The sequence below is a fragment of the Harmonia axyridis genome, chromosome 2, assembly GCF_914767665.1.
Source record: "Harmonia axyridis chromosome 2, icHarAxyr1.1, whole genome shotgun sequence".
Classification (NCBI taxonomy): Eukaryota; Metazoa; Arthropoda; class Insecta; order Coleoptera; family Coccinellidae; genus Harmonia; species Harmonia axyridis.
In genome coordinates this window covers 28,958,729-28,976,250 of record NC_059502.1, presented here as the reverse complement: position 1 = coordinate 28,976,250, position 17,522 = coordinate 28,958,729, and the positions used below count along the sequence as shown (strand labels likewise).

Here is a 17,522-nt window from a genome sequence, read left to right as displayed (position 1 = left end):
ATATTCTCCCTCGGTTTGACGTGGTCTTTACGGGACACCCTGTATAACTCACAAGGCCACAATTTTGATATGTTCTTATTTACATATTGCTACCTCATTTTGAGGGTTGCAAGTATCTGTCAGAAGACATCTAAATTTGGTCAGAGTAGGGGTGTTTTTTTGACTAGCATATTTCCCACACAGCTAGAAAATATTTAAATAATGCTTAATTATCTGTCGGGGAAGAAAATTCTCTCCTAGCTGGCACCTCGCGGTAACGTCAACTTTAAAATTTTTGAAAATTTCAGAAAATGTTAAAAAAAATGTTCAACCCCCTCACATAAGGCTAAAATTTCAATAATGTTGTTTGCATGTGTTTAAGTGGCCTACTAAATGTGGATCTGTTAATATTTAACCCATTGATTTTTTGTCACAGAGAAAGATTTATAGTCCTGCAAACAGTTCGTTTCTAGAGATATTCACGGATTATTGGACATGACCTAACCTGATTCGCATCACCAAAGTATCCGAAGTACTAAACTGTAAATTGCTTACATTATCGGAATTATTAAAGTCAAAACCATTCGTTCAACATTTAATTTTTCTTTATGTTGTGAGAAAGACATTCCCTCATTGATTAAATATGAAATGTTTCCATAAATTTTGTAATAAGAGTCTGTTGAAAATAAGTAAAATTAATTTCAGCACTTAACAACTAAATATTCAGTGAGTAAATAAGAATGTTATAGGTTATTTGGTGTAAACAAGAATCATTAATGTAAGGCTTTGATGATAAACTTGGTGAAATTCGTAAGTTCTCCTAAAAAAAATAGTTTTTCTTCGATACCTACCATAAGCAAACAATTTCTGATTTTTTTCGGAACGTAAAATCGGTATAATTCTAGTTGTGTTTTTTGAATTTCAATCGTTATGAATGATAATTCATATATTGATATACAACTTGAACCTGACGTTTTCATTATATTCGCATAAATCTAAATCTTTCACGAAAAAAGAAATAGACAATATAAGAATTGAATCTTTTATTATTTGATATAGGTACATCTATTTTTAAATCTAAACAATAACAAGGGGTTCAGAATAAGTAACATATGGTGAATAAGCAGTATAGGCAGCAGCATATGGGGCAACATAAGGAGAGTAAGCGCTATAAGCCAATGGAGCGGAGTACGCTGCAGTATAAGCAACTGCCGGTGAAACAATTGGTGCAAAAACACTAGGTTTTGCCTCAGCTTTCGCTTCTGGCACTGGCTTAGCTTCTGGAATAGCCAGGGCACATCCGATGATGAAGAAGAGAGCGAACTGCAAAATGAAATAAAATATAAAAAAGAACTATTGAATGAAAATTTATTTTAATTCATTGATAGTTTAATGAGTGAATATGCATTAGTGCACTTACGTATTTCATCATTTTGATACGATCGTTGGTTCTAAACTTGATGAACTGATGATTTTACATCATTTACACTCACCTTTAAATAGTTTATATCGAACGAATTCTATTAACTAAGAGCCAATGGCAATTACGAATATTTTATTTGTATTCAGAACGGAGCTTCAACTCTACCTCAATTATCAATGCATTGCAATATTCGAAAAAGGTGTTAGTTATTTCATTTTTGGAGCATCATAATCATGAAGGGTAAACATTCTTGTTTCCTTGAAAAAAGAAAGAAACCCAATACCAATTATTTCAGGTCAAGTCGATGAATTCTTCAATGTTCTCACGTACCTATGGTAAGCATACTCAGTACCTACTCACTTTCCACCATCTTATGAGATAACTAATGAGAAGTACTGAAATAATTACCTATGTAAGTTGTTGATATGTTATCATTTGAAAAATTATTTAAAAAATGAGGAAAGCACTGACGTGAATTCAGGAACTTCAGAAAGCTATTCCGCTCTGAAATTCTAGGATGGACCGTTATTGAAAAGAACAACAAGAAAGTGATCAATAATTTTCATATTTTCAAAAAATATAAACGAGAGTAAAGACTACATGTAATCCAGAATATTGGAATCAAAAACTGAATTTTGCATTCCTTATATCAACCCTTTCTTATTCTATGAAGTATTCCATTACATTGTTTTGTTTTTGTTTAATAAAAAATAAAAAAAGGTTCTGTCATTTGACATTAAATATTTCTGTACTCGTGCAATCGTTCTGTGTTATGAAAGAATAAAAGTTCATACAGTCCACTCTATTATAATTTCAAGAACCAGCTATATCTCCATCACTATAAGATATGGACAAAATCAATTCTGAACACTGAACACCACTTACAATACATTAATATTTATAAGTTGAACCTCTACATCTAAGCGATGAAGAGATTTTTAAAAAAAAACTATCGATAGTTTCCTATAGAATATGTTCATTTTTTTCTCCGTAGCATTTTCAATAAGTGCTTGGTTATTTCTGAGTTGATTATTACGATTAAAAAATGGCAACGTCAAATAATAATAATCCTTTTTCCATGATAGAACGACTTTTGTTAGTTACCGCGTTTATTGCTAGATCTGTAGATAATTTTCACTCGTTGCTAAGAAAAACAAAAAAGTAAGTGAAGCACTTATCATTTAGCAAACGGTAAGTGAGAATGACTAAATATTCATTGAAATGAATGAAATAATCCAAAAAATTGTATTTTATTCGTAGAACGAAATAAGCATCAACAATACTTTCCATTAATTTATCTGCCTTTTCCTTGATTCCATTTCTTCAAAGTCTTGTATGTACCTACCCTAGTAACGAAGTTTTGATTTCTCGGGAATAACTGCAGAACAGCCGATTTCCCCTCATCAAAAGAGGGATAAAATCATTATGTATTTGACAAAGACGAAAACAACACTACTTTCGATTTCGAATTATTCAAAATCCGATGTTGACACATTCAACTAATGGAAAATTCCTACAATTTTGCATTCAAAACTAGTTAAATCCCAAATTTTTACAGCGAATCACATGTTTTTAATGCCAATTAGTTTTCGAAGCAAAACTGAAACTTTGCATGCCCTATTGCCCTTTGAATCTTGTGATAGGTCTTGGTGTAATATTAAATATTGAAACATTTCAATATTCTTCATTCACTAAAATTTATTTTTTTTTACACATGGTTGCAAGATCAGCGGGGGGTTATGTGGGGGGTCATGTTGTTATTGATCCTTGTTCAATAGGGGCGACGGAAAATTATTTGCTTCAGGCACCAAAATTACTTGCGCCTGCCCTGCATCTACTGCATGACTGTTGTACCTAATACGCTTCATGAAATCTTAATTAGAAGAATGGACGATCAAACAGTGAATATTTTTGAAACAATATAGAAATTAAATTCAAAACAAAAAAACGTGTCCATCATGAGTCTCTTTTCTTCAGAGCGAAAATGAGTATCAAAATTCAATTTTTTGGATATATAATCAGTTATAATGATAGACAATAAAGACAATCTTCTTTATTTCAAGTTTTACTCAACAATAGCTATTTAAAAGATGAAATAACGTCATAACAAAATATATGTTCATCACAGGAGTATAGACAATATTCGATTATAGACCGATTCACGAGACAGTACATGTAAAGAGGCATAAGTGAGTAGCGCTCACAAGTAACCCTCTTTTCAACATACGTATCCAGCAGAACGAGAATAATCATAGCCCAAAACCAATAGGGAAAATCAAACTTTCATCACATTGTTGTAGTTGGACTTGACAAAATTTGTTCATAATGTTTCATTTTCTTCAATGAAGAGCACTGTTCTCTTTTCCGTCAATCAGCATCAGTCTTGATAATCTCTTGCCCAAATATCTTGCCAACGAGCAGATTGTGAAAAAAGCCGTAAAGGCTTCCTTGGAGCAACGTTTTATATGTCTCTTGTTTGAATTTATTCTTGATTAGGTAGCAGTTGACATGATTTTTGCTCTACGATTTCGTGATTGTATAGTACCGATGCCATAACCCTTCTATAAAGCAATGGAAAATTCATGGCGTGATGTTCTCTAAAGCTGAGATCTAAGTGTTAATATGGTTCCTGATTAGCCAGTACTGATGAGCAGTGAATGAGCAGTACGTTCATCCATTATTTCAGAGCCCTGACAATGAACTTAGGAAAATTTGAAACATCGTCTTGAAGAAAATAGTTTTTTCTCCGATTGAGCGCAAATATTAATTTTGCAGACATATCAGCCAGCAATTTATTACTTTTCCTGCCTAGGCATCAAAATGATTATTCTCAATGGGAGTAAAATTTCGAAATATCGTTTAACCTACATTTCTTTTCCACCTCCCTTATTTCTGGAGGAGGAAGTACTTCTAAGTCGCTATCACTATCCGTTATATTTATTCATTCGATATTTTTCCAAGAAACTGTCAGATATTTCATGAATTGTCAAATTATAATAATTATGGACATACATATCAATAGCAACCAATCATTCCAAAAATTTTTCTGTCAAATTTCCTTTCAATTTATCACTATAGGAAAAATAAAAAGATTGTGGGAATTGTAATAATTTGCAAATACAATATTCTACATTGATCATTATAATCATTCGAAGAAAATATTATACGTTCAACTCGACAGCAAAGTAGATTAACTATTTGTCTGAATTCCTAGCTGAGCGTAGCGAACTATCAGCCGCGGCAGTCAATCTAATACTTTACTGCCTAGTAAAACAAATAACTATTCTTCGATAGCTCTAATCCATAAACAAACCATTCCCTATTTTTTTCAGATTCCTCTGTGAACTCTGTATAATTATAACACTGTTTTTTCAAGTTTCAGTTGTAATGAATGATACTTTTAGGATATCACATAATCCTTACGATTCCATTTCACTCGAATGAATGAATCTTTTTTATAAAGACAAATAGTGATATTAGAATCGAATCTTCAAAACCAAAACTATTTGTTCAACATTATTTTTATTAGGTTAGTACAAAAAAATTCAATATGAAATGTTTTCATATTAGTTGTTTATATTTGTAAATAAATAAAGTGAAGTACAATACGGTTGAAAATAAGTTAAATTAATTTCAGCGCTGAACAAGTCGATAACTAATGTTATGCGGTTGGAACAAATATTCGTTATCGTATGATGAACTTGCTAAAATTCAAAACGTCACCTCAAAGAAAAAAGTATTTCTTCGAAACCTTTCATCCATAGGCAAACCATTTCTGACTCTTTCATAATAGCTATGTTTTTCTGAGGTTTAGTCGTAACGTAATAAATGATAATTTTAATATTTTTGAACCTGAAGATTTCATTCTACTCGGATAAATTAAATGTCCCTTAACAAGAAAAAATAGTCAATGTAAGAATTGAATTTTTTTTTATTTCACACAGGTAAATTGATTTGTAAAACTAAACAACAACAAGGGGTGCAGAATAGGCAGCGTATGGAGAATAAGCGGTGTAGGCAGCAGCATATGGGGCAACATAAGGAGAGTAAGCGCTATAAGCCAATGGAGCGGAGTACGCTGCAGTATAAGCAACTGCCGGTGAAACAATTGGTGCAAAAACACTAGGTTTTGCTTCAGCTTTTGCTTCTGGTACTGGCTTAGCTTCTGGAATAGCCAGGGCACATCCGATGATGAAGAAGAGAGCGAACTGCAAAAGAAATAAAAATATGAAAACAAAAACATTGAATGAAAATTTATGTTAATTCGATTAGAGAGTAAAAGACTCCATATCCGCTGATATAATATAAGCGGAAATAAGGTGTTTTATTTTTTAATCATATTAAGATGAATTTTTGTCAAGTAGAGACCGAGACAATCAAGAATTATGTCAATTCATTGATATTTCAATCAGTGAATATGCACTAGTGCACTTACGTATTTCATCATTTTGATTCGAACGTTGGTACTTAACTTGAAGAACTGATGGTTTCATATCACTTACACTTACCTTTAAATAGTTTATATCGTAGAATTGTACCTATTAACTAATAGTCAATGACTATTACGTTAGATATTTCATTTGTATTCAGATCGGAGCTTCAACTCTACCTTCATTATCAATGTATTGCATTATTTGAAAAAGATGTTAGTTCATTTTTTGAGCATCATAATCTTGAAGGGTAAACATTTTTGTTTCCTTGAACGAAGAAAAACCCGTTACTAATAACTTCAATTCAAGTCGCTGAACTCTTCAATGTTCTCACGTTACTGTGTTTAGCATACTATTTTATAAGATAACTTATGAGATTTTCCTATGAAATGTATTATCCTGTTATAATAAGGAAAAACATTGAAAAAAGAAAGCACTGACCTGCATTTAAGAACTTTTGGACGTTTTTTTTGTTTATGAGTCAATTGCGCCTTTGGCGACCACATATAGGTAGGTATCCATATGCGATTGACTCATGAATGAACAAGCGCTCAAAAGAAGGATTCACGTCAGTGGTTTTCTCATTTTTTTTTAACATTCTTCTTTGTTCTTTCTATGGTTTTGAATTCTGATATCCACACATTCTAGATCCAACCGAATTGATCTTTTGCAAGTAACTATGAAATTTCAAGGCAGCTTTTAATCACACAAATTTATATTACTCACTATATAAAAACACTTTTCTTACTATACGGATATCAAATAGAGAGAGCTTTCGATTAGAATGCTAATTCTTTCGAATGCTTAGGGTGCTTTCAAGAAAAAAATTCCTATGATCCTATGTTTTAAACCATTCAACTTTTGAACTGAAGGAACGATATTTGTGTTTTCCAAATTTTGAGACTCCCTTATGACAAATTGGTGGTCAAAATTTATTCTGTCTGTCCGGTCCGATAGACGATAACTCTATGAACATGATACGATAAACCTACGAACATAAAATTCTCAGCATAAGTTGGTATGGGCATATCAGACAAGGGGTTCCGAAAATGTGCAAGAAAAATCATGATTTTATTCTCATGATATATGCAATGAGATCGATTATTTCATACAGGACCTCCACCAGGTCCGGCATACCTAAGATTTTGTCAGGGCGTCAAATAATATGGGTGCAAAGTCAATTAAAAAATCAAGACATACTATTTGACAAAAAAATGTTTTCTCAGTGGAAATACCTCTCTTCGTCGTAAAAAAAAATGGAGAGCGCCAATTTTATTGAAATGGAATAGGCACTCTCATCTAGTTATGAAAATACAAAAAAATACTAAATGCAACTCCGCGTATTTTACTAGAGAGTGTCGTATTTTTAAAGAATTCAGGACTTTTTTGACGAAATCGACAAAACATCCTTCGATAAGGGACTAGGCACCTGAATGTGTGAAAGATGGTTCCTGGTTAATGTCAAATATATTAGTGCACTTGTTTTTCGAAGACCTTCATGCTCTCAATAGAAAAAACTAATCAGAAGGCACTGATCCCAAGTTAGAGGGTGTTCAAAGTAAACATAAGGATAACAACTACAAACGTAAATTTGTCATAACTTTTGAACCAGGGAACATATTTGACTAATTTTTCATTACTTTGGAGCTGAAAAGTCTATTTATTATTCATTGATCGCTAAGGTTTTTCAATTTTTAAGAGTAATTATCGTCTTGTGCGTTACATGACTAGGCGAAAGATGTATCTGCTTATCTGTTTCGTTCATACAATGTTTAATTTTGATTAGGTATTCATTTATTATTTCGCCATTTTACTGAAATATTAAAGGCAAAAGAATGTAATAACATCATTCTTGAATGGCACCCTATATTTTGTAGGGGTACTTGTATTTATTGTCTTCACTTATATGAGTAAAATGACTAGACCGAAAACGTGACTGCTTATTAGCTGTTTTGCACATACAATATTTTATTTAAAATATACGTTTATCATTTCGCTATTCACATTGGAAGATTAATAAACATTGAAGAATATACTACTAGCATTCTTGAATAACACCCAGCAAGATTCTCTGCAATGAAGAGGGATTCAATCTGTATCGTCGGCTATACAATTGATATGGGTACCTTTGTTCCTTTTTGAAGCCTTTTCCAGATATATGCTCAAATTTGATGAGGCTTTAAGGTTAACTGGAGTATAATTGATTTTATGGAAAAATTATGTGGAATCAGGACATGTTAAATTGAAGAATAACTAACAGCAATATTTCGACCATGTGTTATGTGACATTTTTTGTGTGTAATAACTTGTATGATTTCCCCTTGAAGTTTGGCATTTTTGAAGAAAGGCACCTTGTATATCTTATTGAATCGTGAAACTTTGAGAATAAGTGCGGCGAAATTTTATTCTCATTCATCCCATTAGTCTGTCTTTTACTTCCTAGCTCAACTGAGTTGATTGAACAAAACACCACGAGAAGTATAGGAATGTGTGAAGCCCCTGACTTCACTGCAGTTATTTTCTCATTTTTCAATAATAGTTATTTATTTTACTAGGCAGCGAAATTTAGCTAAGGCAGTCAAATCTACTTTACTGCCGAGTTGAACATTCAATTTTTTTTCCGATGGTTTATAATAATATATGTTGCAAAAATAATAATAATAACTCTTTATTTAGTGAAAAACACTAGTTACAACAGAAAAAAGAAATAAAAATAATTCAAATCAGTAATATTTCCGTATACGTGCAATTAACATTCTCCTGAAAGTCCTATAATTAACTGAATCTTTAATCGTATGGGGTAGCTCATTGTAACAAACCAGACCCCTCGCCAGAGTGGATCCTGTCATCTGTCTGTACGGTAAGTATCAAGAAAAAAATTATCTCTGGATCTTGTATTGTGATCGTGAATTTCATGAACATATGTTAACTTCTGAGATAAATAATTTGGTTGCATGTTATTTCTAATTTTATGAATTAAATCCAAAGTTCTGAAGAAAAGTCTCTGTCTAACACTCATCAAATTGATAGCCTTTAACATCAATCTTATTGGGGTTCTTCTGCCACATTTTAAAACCACTCTCATGCCCCTATTTACAATTTTCTGCATTTTATCTATGCAACTGGATGACAAATTGAAGAAAAGGGATGTACAGAAATCTAGATGGGGCAACACAATGGATCTGAACAATAACACTCTAGCTTTCATATCAATTTTGTTACTGATTCTTCTAATAAAGTGAATCTTTTGCGCCATCTTTTTCATAATATAATATTTGATATAATATTTGATTACCCACAACCTTATTTGTCTTGTGGTGGTGAATTTAAACAGAATTTGATAAAATCACAATTGTTGGAATGGTTGATTGCCATGGAAATGTAAATTTCCATAATAATTTTAATTTGACATTAATAACAATCATTTTGCTACCTAGGCGGGAAAGTCTTCACTGTACTGCCTAGACAGGAAAAGTTATACTTTGCTGATTGATATGTGTTTACAAAATTAATATTTGCTGTCAATCGGAGAAAAACATATCGACTAGATTACGTGTTTTTTGGAAGAAATGTAACAATTTCTACTATATATTGCATATTCATTACTTCCGAGGAAGGAAATAATGAATCATAATAATCAGAGACGCAATGGTTCTGATGGTTTGTTAAAATCGGCAACTTGATACTTCCATGATGTCTTTAGTTTTTTTTCTTATATTTCTAATCGACTCCATATTTCACCAGAAGAATATCCCAATAAAATCAAAAAATTCGCAAGAATATTTATTTATTTGATAGAAGTCACTTGAAAAAAATTATGGGTTCAGAATAAACAGTGTGAGGATAGTGCTCGTACACTATGTGAGAATCAACATGAGTATCGAAATAAGATGGAATATAGTCCACATGTCCGGTGTAATCATCGGAATAGGCTACAGCTGGAAGAACCACACTCTCCACAAAATGAGGTTTAGCCGCGGGTATTGGCTGCGCCTTCGCATCAGCTTCTGGTACCGGGCTTCCTAATGTACACCCCAAAAATGCAATGAAGAGAACCTGAAAAATAAAAAAGATATAAAAATAAAAAAAATTCAACCTACTCTGGGCAAATTTTCTATGGTTCTTGTGGTGCTATCAACATAAAATTTTGTAAGAATTTCTGGTCTAATGGACAGAATTGAAAATGAGCAATAATTCACTCAAGTCGAACCTTATTGTTTGAGACAATCGCTTGTTCAAAATTCTAAAAATTAGGCGTTGTGACAAAATTACATAGCACTGTGTTCGGAAAATGAGAGTTAAAAAACAGCTAACAAAACAATGGAACAAACATATTTGAAGCCTATTATTATAATCAGTCTTTTTATATTACTAGGCCTATCTGTCCCTTTTTTTAACGCTCAATTGTACGATTAATGTCAAATGAAAGAAGAAATTGTTGTGAAAAATGATGTAGAGGAACGTAAGTACTCACAATTTTGAACATCTTTGTGTTTTGAGTATATGACAAAACTGATGATGATGTCTTGATAATTTCGTAATATATAGCTCTTGGAGGAACTGCTGAGAAGGGATTTGATATCCAAAAATTGTATCAAATCGATAAAGTTTGATATTGACACGTTTGAATATTGTCCCTCACGTAGATACCTAATCCGATGACCTCTTGGAGTATTCATAGGAATTTATGCGTTGCGCATACTAATATTCTCCCGAAATTCTTCGAATTGGATTTGACCAGCTCAAGAAGTACTTAATTATTATACCCAAATCAAACTAAGATCATTAATAATAAGAGTAATAAAGATATTATCTTTTTTGAGCGTTCGTTTTTCGAACTGTTCGCTCTATTATTTCGCCCTAATGAGCCGAAATTTGCCAAATTTTGAGGGTATAGTCACGAAGAAAAGGTTTGAATCACATAAAATAGCAAATCCGTCCTCAATTTAAATGCTGTCCATATGCACGATAACTTTCGAATGAAAAGACCTATAAATCTGAAATTTCAGAGTAGGCTCGGATATTGAATTCAATTCGTTAATAGATAGAATCTAGAATCTGACAACGGTTCAGAAAATATGGTCGTTCAAATGTTGTGTTAATTTCAAAACTGCAACTTCGATCACAATGAAAATTTGAATGTGTAATGACAATTTAGAGCCAACTTAATGCGAAATTCCATGTTTATCTCGAAATCAAATCATAGTAGGTAAATTGAAATATCTAAAAATTTCACTCAATATTTCCGTGACCGCAAAATCTGCGCAGTTGAGATTTTGGGTTTTGATAGAAAATAACAATATTAAACAGAATTTCCAGCTGATCACATCATGAGAACCATGGAAAATATGTGACAAATATTGGAAAAATTATACTAAATGTTGAATATTTCTATAATTACAGATAAAATAAACTTGAGTTATTGCGTATAGAGGTTGCTTTATTAGCTCACTGACAAGGTATGCCATATGGAAGGTCATTTAATTTCAACAAAAAAACATTATGAGAACATATGTCCGATTACAATTATTGAAGGAAATAAATGGCTTCAGAAATTTAATTCATGTCTAATCAATTGATAACAAGAAAGCAGGATTAAAAACAAGTGTAAATACATTAAACATTAATTCTAAGCTCCACGCTTTCAAGTTTATGGCATCATCAAAACCCCAAAAAATCTAAGAAGAATATTAATTGTATAACAAATACCTACCTACCCATAATATTTACACTACAGATCCGATCAAGTTGATAATCTTCCTATCTAGCGGGTTTTTCACCATAATTTGACACCCCCTTTAACTTTGTTACTAGAAGAGGTACAAAAAAAATGTTTACTACAAAAGTTTCACGAAATCGACAAGTGTTTTTTGAAATGATTTCACAAAACAAAATATGTACAGAGTGGGCAACATATTGATAGCAACTTCATTTTTTCAAGGCAACACCCTGTATATTTTTCTATATTTGACTAGCTCTTTTTCCCCTGATGTCGAATTTATAACATATGTTTGGTCTATCTCTCTTATTCTGAGTACCACAGAGTTTCAAATTCTAAGAACCACCTGACAAGCTGAGTAATTGTTTTCAATTGGAAGGCTGCGATATTCAAAATGCCCTTTTTTGAATTATCTCGTTGGCTACGAACATACGTTTTTCATTGAATAAAACTATTCATCGAATATGCACTAGACAGAAGCGGAAAAATTTGAAATATTTTCGCGTTATGTGGAGAAAATAAAATAAGAAAGCTACAAGGAGAGAATATATGGAGTTGCATCCAATTCCAATTTATAGTGAAAAAAGTATGTCATATCGTTGCCAACGAGATCACTCAAAAAGGGTATTTTGAGTTATCGCAGCCTTCCACTTGAAAATTGATTACTTTTGCCAGGTGGTTCTTAGAATTTGAAACTCTGTGGTACTCAGAATAAGAGAGATAGACCAAACATATACTATATATTCGAAATCAGGGGAAAAAGAGCTAGTCAAATATAGAAAAATATACAGGGTGTTCCATTTGAAAAAATGAAGTTGCAATCAATAAGTTGCCCACTGTGTATATATTTCGTTTTGTGGAATCATTTTAAATAACACTAGTCGATTTCGTGAAACTTTTGTGGAAAACATTTTTTTGTACCTCTTCTAGTAAAAAAGTTGAAGGGGGGGTCAAATTATGGTGAAAAACCCGGTACATTAAATAACCATATCAAGATTAGAAAAACATTACGTGTTGGTATCGTAACAACAAAATCGAAATAGAAAATTGAAGAAAATGTTTAAAAAAATTGCCTAATATTTTCGTTACCACTCAACTCATAGATTTGAGATTTTGTATGTTCATATCATAGAGTAATAAACATAGATAGAGGGAGTATAAGCAATTTTTACATGTCTCCAACATGTTTAGATTACATTGTTGGATTGTGATATATTTTCAAATCCACAATTTTACTATATCGTTATGAATGCATGTATATTATATTGAATGAAATATATTTATTTGAGCGATTCCCGATTGAATATGCAAATTTGATTATTTGGAATCCGATATTTTTATCATAATAATTTGTCGAATTTATAGTGCGCAGAATATTTATTATGTATTATATCTGTATGTACCTGCTGAAATCCTAGGTTTGCTCTCCTAGTGTCATCGGTTGTTTCACTTCATTTGGTGCGCTTGAAGTTTGTTTTCTGAATTTCTGATATATTTAGGTATTTATTTGAATATATTTCGAGTTAATATGAAACGTTGATTCACTATGGGACATAAAAAGTGCGCTCTTTGTGGAGAAATTCGCGAATTGAGTGAAATATTGTATCACTGATATGTTTTCACTTCCGCGCGCTTCATGTCAAATTTGATAGTTCATGTTGGGGACAAAATTTGCTTACTGAAAATGACACATGTTTTCTCTATCTAAAAATGTTTATTACTCTGAAGTTCATATTATAAATGAAAATTCAAGCAATGTGCAAAATTTCGATCATATAATCAGAACTATGAAAAATTCAAAAAAAATTTATTGGAATATGGACGTTCTGAATTTTCAATTTATGACGAAGAAACGATTTTTTGTGGAAAGTGATATATGAAATTTGATGCTCTTCAACTTTGTACAAGAAAAATTCTTCCGTTCAATGAGTTTTATAGTTAGAATAATAGTTTTCTTCCTCCCGAAGATATCATAAGGGCCAGGAGGTTAAAAACTGATTTCTTTTACTTCAAATTCCTTTTCAGCTCGACCTGTTTTTTTTTTTGACTTGGCACCTGAGGTATAAATAATGAATCCAGTATCATTTCGCACATATTGCATAAAGAATGACTTAAATATTTGGTTTCAATTGTAGAGGATCCTAAGCGGACCAGGACAATAACGAAAAACAAAAGACAACGCTCCCATTGAAAACAAACAGTAATTCGAAGCCATATGTTCAAAATGAAATTAAAATCCACTCATTCCTGAAAAAAAAATCAAAACGACCCACAATAATCCAGCAAGATTTCAAATTGTAAACGTGATGAAAAAACTGTAAAAATGCGTATGTATTGAATGTAAGAAATATGTATTTCCATCCACAGATCAGATATCCGCTGGCAACATTTATGTGTGCTTTTTCGTTAACGTTATAAAATCTCAAATTTGACGATGGATCGTTCTCAATATTTTGTTTTTTCAAAGAATTTATAATCATAAATATAAGAGATATGAGCATCATATTTCTTTCATCAAAATAATAATTTGGGTAGACTGAGTAGGTACAGTTGAAGTTGAAACAATTCTGCCTTCATTGGCTATAGCATTGTCATCACCATACCAAGAGCGGTTGAAACAGTGGTTGGGGTCAATTGAAACATACACAAACTTCACAAAAAATTATATTTTAACAAGTTTTATCATTTACGACCGTGAGAAGTTGAATGATGCCACTTTAGAAGCATCTTCAACTAGACCCAATTTGCTTTTCCTCTACTTAGGAATGTCATGCACTTTTCTGCATAGATCATGACGTTTAGTTTCGAATGTTTAAATTTCAGTAGATATTCTCAAACAAAAGAGATTCAATCTCTACAGCAGTATATTATGGACAGCATTAATTCATTGTATTCATAATTTTGAAGAACTCACCAAGAAGTATTTTCATAATTGCCTATTCAAACTTGCCTTCTCAACTTATAATGCAAAGGATGCTTCAAATTTCTTCCTCGCTTTTAAACCAATTCCAATAAATACCTTCTAGTACCTATCCACTTCTCGAAATATGTATAATTTTTCTTAAGATTAATGAAAATCGATAGGTTCATCAAAGTTTATTTACACATTTAAGATAGAAAGGAGTTAGGTCTCAAACATATATGAGAGGGGCAGAATATGCATCATAAGGTGAGTATGCAGGGTAAGTAGCAGCGTATGGAGAAACATATGAGCTGTAGGCAAAAGAAGCTGGAACATTGGCTGTATAAGCAACAGATGGAGCTGCAAGTGGGACCAACAACTCAGGTTTAGCCGCAGCCTTAGATTTGGGGGTTGCCTTAGCATCCGGTATAGGAGTAGCAATAGCACATCCAATGACGACAGCCAATATTAAAACCTGTCGAAAAATCAGTCAGAAGTGAACATTGAACATATAACCATTAAAGTAGTGTACATTGCAAATTTAATTTATTCAACGAAACAAGAAAGTTGATGAAAATCTGGGCGTACGCCAATGCGTATCTTCGTGCAGTGAAACTGTCATATCATTTATTTTCCTGTTTCTTTGAATGAATGTCGATAATTATCGCAGCGAAATTTATATAATTCCTCTCCTCTATTATATTCGTGAAACCCTCCAAAAAGGGTTATTTTTTGTATTCTTTCTTCACTAAATAAATTGGTGTTTGAAAGTTTGATTATTACATTGAGAGTCTTCCGTCAAAAGACAGCCCAACATCATTGTCAATTCTCAGCTTACAAGCCGAAGTATTTTACTCTCCTTGCTGTCAGACCTTAGTTCTTATCAACTTCGGTGCAGTAAGATTGGCTCAGCATAGAGCTAGGACTTATCTCTTCAGGGAAGTAATATATGAATTTGAAAAATTACATTCTTTATTCTTGAAAATTTATAAATTTCGGATTCACTTAAATAGGTATATTTCTATTTTGCAAAATATTGTATGTCAATTTTTCTGGTACCAGATATTTTAAAGATTCAAATTGGGAAATACTTGTGTAAATATAAGAAATGTTTGATCGACCTGGGTTTTTGTCCCTTCCATTTGGTGAATTCAGAGATCAGAACCAGGACTGAAAACAAACGACTTTTCTCGGGCATTTTGAGTTGTAACAAAGAGGTTACAGTAGGTTCACTTGACAAGCACTCAATGCGCGTTTTCAAAGTGTACACAAGCTAAAGCGCGTTTTTATGAAGCGCGCGTTGGACGCTGCAAATAAAATGCAAGCATTTGTTAACGTCCGTTGAGCGCTTGTCATGTTAATCTGCTCCTATTTAACAGTGGTTTCGTGATCAATGAGTAATAAGACGAGTCTTTCAAATACCATGTAGTACAGGCTGATTTCGAATCAGCAAGTGTGCACTCTGTAAAACTGCCTGATAAAATTATCGTTAATTAAATACTTATAGTTAAGTCTACAGATTTCTGCAAGTTTTTATTCAAATTAAAAAAAAAAGGAATAAAAAGACAAAAAAGGATATAAAATTTGGCAGAGCTGTGGTGAGTGCTAGACTCCTTGTATTATTTGAAGAATGATATTCAAGAATTACATAGTTCACTTCGATTATTCACAATTTGAACCGTGAAAATTTTGAAATAGATTCGATAAGAATAATCCAGGTTTTAAAGTTCAGGTTGAAATTTAAAGAATATAAATGAAATGATTGTTTAAACAATTCAATCTGAATGATATTCAATTCAAAATATGAAAACTCACGTTCTTAAACATGATGATTCTCTGTGTTACTCGAATGACAAGATCGTCTATCAATACCTACTGAGTAAATTTTTCGTTTATATAACTACAAGCAAGTTGATAAAAATACCGGAGGATCATTCTTCAAGGACAACAAATATTTTTGTATTCATAGACAGTTTCAGTGATGCAATGTTCTAAATTATTCGTCTAGATCAAAGGAAAAGATTGCATGTATTTTGGTAATCATTTACAATGCAGACTGTTAAGAGAAACATGGAATTCGTTTATATTCTTAGGGACTCGCTCTGCTCGCCGAAGGGGCTCCGCCCCTTGGACCCCGTCACTATGCCGGTAGATCCTTCACTGGGTATCCCTCTAGAAAATAAAAGATTTTTTTCGGAAACCTTGTATCGTTAGCTGATTTCAGACGATTCACTCGGTATACTATGCTGATTCTAGGGTGGAATTCTATATGATTTTTTTTCCTAGAACATACCGTTTGGCCCTTAAGCTCACATGAAAATATTTGATGCAAATAACTTTCCATGACGACAAATCAAGGGCGGTCCTAGCCTTAAATTTTGAGGGGGTTCGCCGTTATGGGCTTCGAGTATTTCTATAGGACCAAATCCCAGATTATACCGATATCAAGCCTTACCTCTCAAAAATATTCATATTTAGGTATTCATATGAATATTTATATAAGGCGTACAACTTTGCGTCCGCCGTTTTGCAATAGATGGCTGTAACGGTAAGTGGTAGTAGAAATAAATATATCGTAGATGTCATACAATAAGTTTAGGTATTTGTGAACATAACGCCATTGACATGTTAGCCGATTTGTGTCTGCATCTTAAAGTTATTCACGATTAACCATGTTAGCTTACGAGCCAAATTCTCGTCATTTGCGGAAGTTTCAATTTTCTACTAAAATATGAAAAAATCCGCGGCTGAAGTTCATCGAATGCTTTCAAATACCTATAGTGAGAACGATATTGGTGGAAGAACGTACCAACGATATTGTTTATGTCTAGGTTTAGTTATTTTCTGGTACATCTGTAAAATGGCTTGTTCCGTTTGATTAAATAAATTAAGAAATAGATGAGTGGTTTCAACGCTTCAAGAATGGTGATTTTGATGTCGATGACCAGCATCGCGGTGGAAGAGAGAAGTTTTTTGAAGATGCAGAATTGGAGGCAATAATTGATCAAGACTCATGTCAAACGCAACAATAATTGTAGGATCAATAGGAGTGACACTAAAAGCCATTTC

At 32.6% G+C, this 17,522-nt stretch overlaps 2 protein-coding genes across 2 annotated transcripts; both read right to left on the bottom strand.

The window, feature by feature from the left end:
- Window positions 1-1,007: 1,007 nt before the first annotated feature.
- LOC123674187 lies at window positions 1,008-1,488 on the bottom strand. Its single transcript, XM_045609106.1, has 2 exons — window positions 1,400-1,488; window positions 1,008-1,302 (listed from the first exon to the last, which is right to left on the bottom strand). The coding sequence occupies exons 1-2, from the start codon at window positions 1,409-1,411 to the stop codon at window positions 1,057-1,059; spliced, it is 258 nt and encodes an 85-aa protein (XP_045465062.1). The 5' UTR covers window positions 1,412-1,488; the 3' UTR covers window positions 1,008-1,056.
- A 3,827-nt stretch (window positions 1,489-5,315) lies between these two features.
- On the bottom strand, window positions 5,316-16,332 carry LOC123673255. Its single transcript, XM_045607728.1, has 5 exons — window positions 16,269-16,332; window positions 14,686-14,928; window positions 9,689-9,888; window positions 5,838-5,892; window positions 5,316-5,610 (listed from the first exon to the last, which is right to left on the bottom strand). The coding sequence occupies exons 1-5, from the start codon at window positions 16,278-16,280 to the stop codon at window positions 5,365-5,367; spliced, it is 756 nt and encodes a 251-aa protein (XP_045463684.1). The 5' UTR covers window positions 16,281-16,332; the 3' UTR covers window positions 5,316-5,364.
- Window positions 16,333-17,522: the final 1,190 nt, after the last annotated feature.

What these genes read in the sequence shown, in the direction of transcription:
- LOC123673255 (XM_045607728.1), bottom strand. An exon ending in CTGCCCCTCTCATATATGTT is followed by an intron (nt 9,889 to 14,685) that starts TGAGACCTAACT and finishes TTTATTTTTCAG; the next exon opens with GTTCTCTTCATTGCATTTTT. An exon ending in CATGTTGATTCTCACATAGT is followed by an intron (nt 5,893 to 9,688) that starts GTACGAGCACTA and finishes GTAAGTGATATG; the next exon opens with AAACCATCAGTTCTTCAAGT.